At 36.8% G+C, this 3344-nt stretch overlaps 1 protein-coding gene and 1 non-coding gene across 2 annotated transcripts; one reads left to right on the forward strand and one right to left on the reverse strand.

The window, feature by feature from the left end:
• Positions 1-262: 262 nt before the first annotated feature.
• Positions 263-2159, reverse strand: LOC116002938. The gene is made up of 2 exons (XM_031243129.1): positions 1766-2159; positions 263-794 (listed from the first exon to the last, which is right to left on the reverse strand). The coding sequence occupies exons 1-2, from the start codon at positions 1892-1894 to the stop codon at positions 558-560; spliced, it is 366 nt and encodes a 121-aa protein (XP_031098989.1). The 5' UTR covers positions 1895-2159; the 3' UTR covers positions 263-557.
• A 276-nt stretch (positions 2160-2435) lies between these two features.
• Positions 2436-2542, forward strand: LOC116003205. Its single transcript, XR_004094638.1, has one exon. It is a non-coding gene; the product is annotated as a small nucleolar RNA R71 (small nucleolar RNA).
• The last annotated feature ends 802 nt before the right edge of the window (positions 2543-3344 follow it).

Here is a 3344-nt window from a genome sequence, read left to right on the forward strand (position 1 = left end):
AACCCAAATGACATTCTGCGATAAGCAAACGTGCCAAACGGACATGTAAATGTTGTCTTTTCCTGATCTTCAGGTGCAATAGAAATATGAAAATAACCTTGAAAGCCATCTAGAAAATATTAATAAGCATGCCCAGCTAATCTTTCTAACATTTGATCAATAAAGGGCAAAAGAAAATGATCTTTTTTAGTGACAGAATTCAATTTTCTATAGTCTATGCACATGCGCCACCCAGTTACTGTTCTAGTTGGGATTAATTCATTTTTTTCATTAGTGACCACAGTAATTCCAGATTTTTTTGGCACTACGTGAACTGGACTTACCCATTGACTGTTTGAGATTGGGTAAATAATACCTGAGTCCAACAACTTTAGGACTTCTGCATGTACAACCTCCTTCATATTCGGGTTTAACCTGCGCTGAGGTTGACGGACAGGAGTTGCCCCTTCTTTAAGTAAGATCCGATGTATACAAACCGTTGGACTTATTCCTTTAATATCTCTTACTGTCCAATCAATTGCACATTTATATTTTTTTAAGACCTCTAGCAACTTTGTTTATTGTTCCTGTGAAAGGTTAAAGGCAATTATTACAGGATAGGTATTATTTGGACCTAAAACAACATATTTTAAAGAATTAGGAAGAGGTTTTAGTTCCAGCTTGGGCGGAATGTCAACTTCAATTGAGGGATGGTGTTTTTCTTTGATTTTCTCCATACAGTCTGTGATTGAATCTCCTTCGACACTCCCCTCTTTTATTGGGCTTTGATTAGGTTCCACTTCATTAGCTTCGACCTTCAACGAATATTTATTAAAAACTCAGCAGAAATTATGGAATCTAAAACATCTACAGCACGACAGTGGTCATTATTGTTTTCAAGCAATCTCATTGATTTCAGAATGGAAAATTCAACAGTTTCATCAAGAACAATCATGGTTAATTTCCCATTTTGGACATCAATCATTGTCTTTGTTGTGGCCATAAAAGGTCAGCCAAGCAAAATAGGCATGTCCTGCGCATGATTGCACTTTTTATTTATATCTAAAATAACAAAGTCAGCAGGAATTATTAATTTATCAACTTGGACCAAAACATCTTCTACAATACCCCTAGAATATCTGCAAGTAGATAGAATAAGACATCTAACCGAGCGATCGGAAAGCTCTAGAGACATTGTAGTAGGTTTTAATTTATCCAGACCCAACTGCAAGTAGACAAAATAAGACATCAAGTTAATGCTTGCCCCTAAATCAAGCATTGCCTTTTCTTTCCTAAAATTCCCCACTGTAATAGTTATTATGAAACTACCGGGGTCTTCTAATTTTTGGGGCAAGTCAGTTTGTAACACAGCACTCACAGTTTTAGACATGAAAACTTTTTCATTATGTTCATACCTACGCTTTCTAGTGTTCAGTTCTTTCAAAAACTTAGCATAGGCAGACATATTTTTAATCATGTCTAACAAAGGCAAATTCATTCACTTTTGACAACAAATCATAAATCTTAAAAAATGATCTATCAAACTTTGAATTTTTCAATCTACCAGGAAATAAAACTAGGGGAACATATGGCTTAGGGGGCACATAAGGATCACTAGATTTATGCAATTTGGGTTCATCCTTATTAGCATCATTATCAACATTCAAATTTTCAACTATTTCAGCTTGTTTAGAAGTGATATTTTCTTTAACAACATTTTCAATAACTTTACCCCTTCTTAAAACAATCATAACCTTAGCTTCTTCAGGTTGGCTAGGCAACTTACGTGGCACATGGCCTTGTAGAAGTATTCCAATTTTCTCATGGAAGCTTCATTTCTGGCAAGTGAAGCTTCAGTTTTGGCAAGTGATGCCTCAGTCTGTTGGAACCGTCGATCGTTTACTTCTTGTTGCATCTGGAACCGCTGGTCATTTGCTTCTTGCTGTCTATTGCATGCATGTATAAAAGTATTCAAAGAATCCTCCTAATATGGTTTTTTTGGTTGAAGTGGAGCAATTGGTTGAAAATTATTCTGGTTATTATTATTCCAAGAAAAATTAGGATGGTGTTTCCAACTCGGATTATAAGAATTAGAGTACTGGTCATTTCTAGGCCTTTGATTGAAACTATTCATTGCATTGGCCTGTTCAAAATTATTTTCTTCAACCATAGATGCATTATTTTGCTTCATACTCATCATAGAACATATGTTTTTCATTTGTTTAGCTAACTCAGACATATGAATTCCCAACCCAGTGCTTGAGTTAACTTCATACATACCTTGTGTCCGTCCCCTTATGCTTTTCTATTGGGAGTTCGCCCCTAGCATTTCATACAATGCTAAGGTTTCCTCCGTAATTTTTTCTCCCATGGCCCCTCCATGGGCATTGTCAACCATTGATTGATTGGTTTGAGTTAAACCATCATTGAAGGTTTGATTTTGAAGCTCTAATGGGTAGCCATGATGGGGGCATTGAATGAGTAACATTTTGAACCTTTCCCATGCCTCATGGAACGGTTCACCTTCAGCTTGAGAAAAGATCGCAATTTTTCTTCTTAATTCTACAGTTTTAGCATGGGAATAGAATATACCTCCGGGCATGTCCGAAGGGATCCAGATGTGAGAGACATGAACCATGTCTTTGCTGCATCTTTCAAGGTGTATGGGAAACACCTCATCCTTAGATCATCCTCGGCCAAGTCATTCAACGGGAAGTGTTGGACTATCCCGTAGAAATCCCTGATAAAGGTGAGGGCATCCTCGCTTGCAGAACCGTGAAAAGATGGCAACTAGTTGTAATGGACCGTTTTTAGCTCATAATTCCTTGCTACATCAGTGAGCACTATACAAGAAGGTGAAGCTCCTACTTAGGCCGACCAAAGTCTTTCATTAGCCTAGGGTTGGGTTGAGGGCGTGGTTGAGGGGGTTGAGGAAGTGCATCCATAGTGGTGGTTGTTTCTTGTGGTTCAAAATTAGGATTTTCAGAAGGTAAAAGGCTTTTTTTTTTTTTTTCTCTATCAACATTGTCATCCGAAGCCAACAATGTAGGTTTTAAAGAACGACGACCTTGCATAAAATAAAAACACAAATAAACTAACAAGCAAACAAATAAATAAATAAAATATTGAATTCAGCGTAAAAGGAAAAAACTAAACAAATACTAAGCACTTCAATATATAATTCCCTAGCAACGGCGCCAAAAATTGATGTACAATTTTAATAAGTCCTTGCAAGTGCACGAATCAATTGCAGTATAGCGTGCAAAGTAAGGGTCGATCCCACAGAAAATTAATACTGCAATTTAAAGACTTGAAAATAATTGACCTAATGATTTAAAGTGCTCAAAATGCTGCAGTATCAATAG

The sequence above is a fragment of the Ipomoea triloba genome, chromosome 13 (assembly GCF_003576645.1).
Source record: "Ipomoea triloba cultivar NCNSP0323 chromosome 13, ASM357664v1".
Lineage (NCBI taxonomy): Eukaryota > Viridiplantae > Streptophyta > Magnoliopsida > Solanales > Convolvulaceae > Ipomoea > Ipomoea triloba.

Excerpts from the sequence above, each read along its gene's own strand:
- LOC116002938 (XM_031243129.1), bottom strand. The coding sequence starts at position 1,894 with ATGCAACAAGAAGTAAACGATCGACGGTTCCAACAGACTGAGGCATCA. Across the intron at positions 795-1,765 it reads TCTACAAGGCCATGTGCCAC|GTCGAAGCTAATGAAGTGGA; the intron begins GTAAGTTGCCTA and ends TATTCGTTGAAG.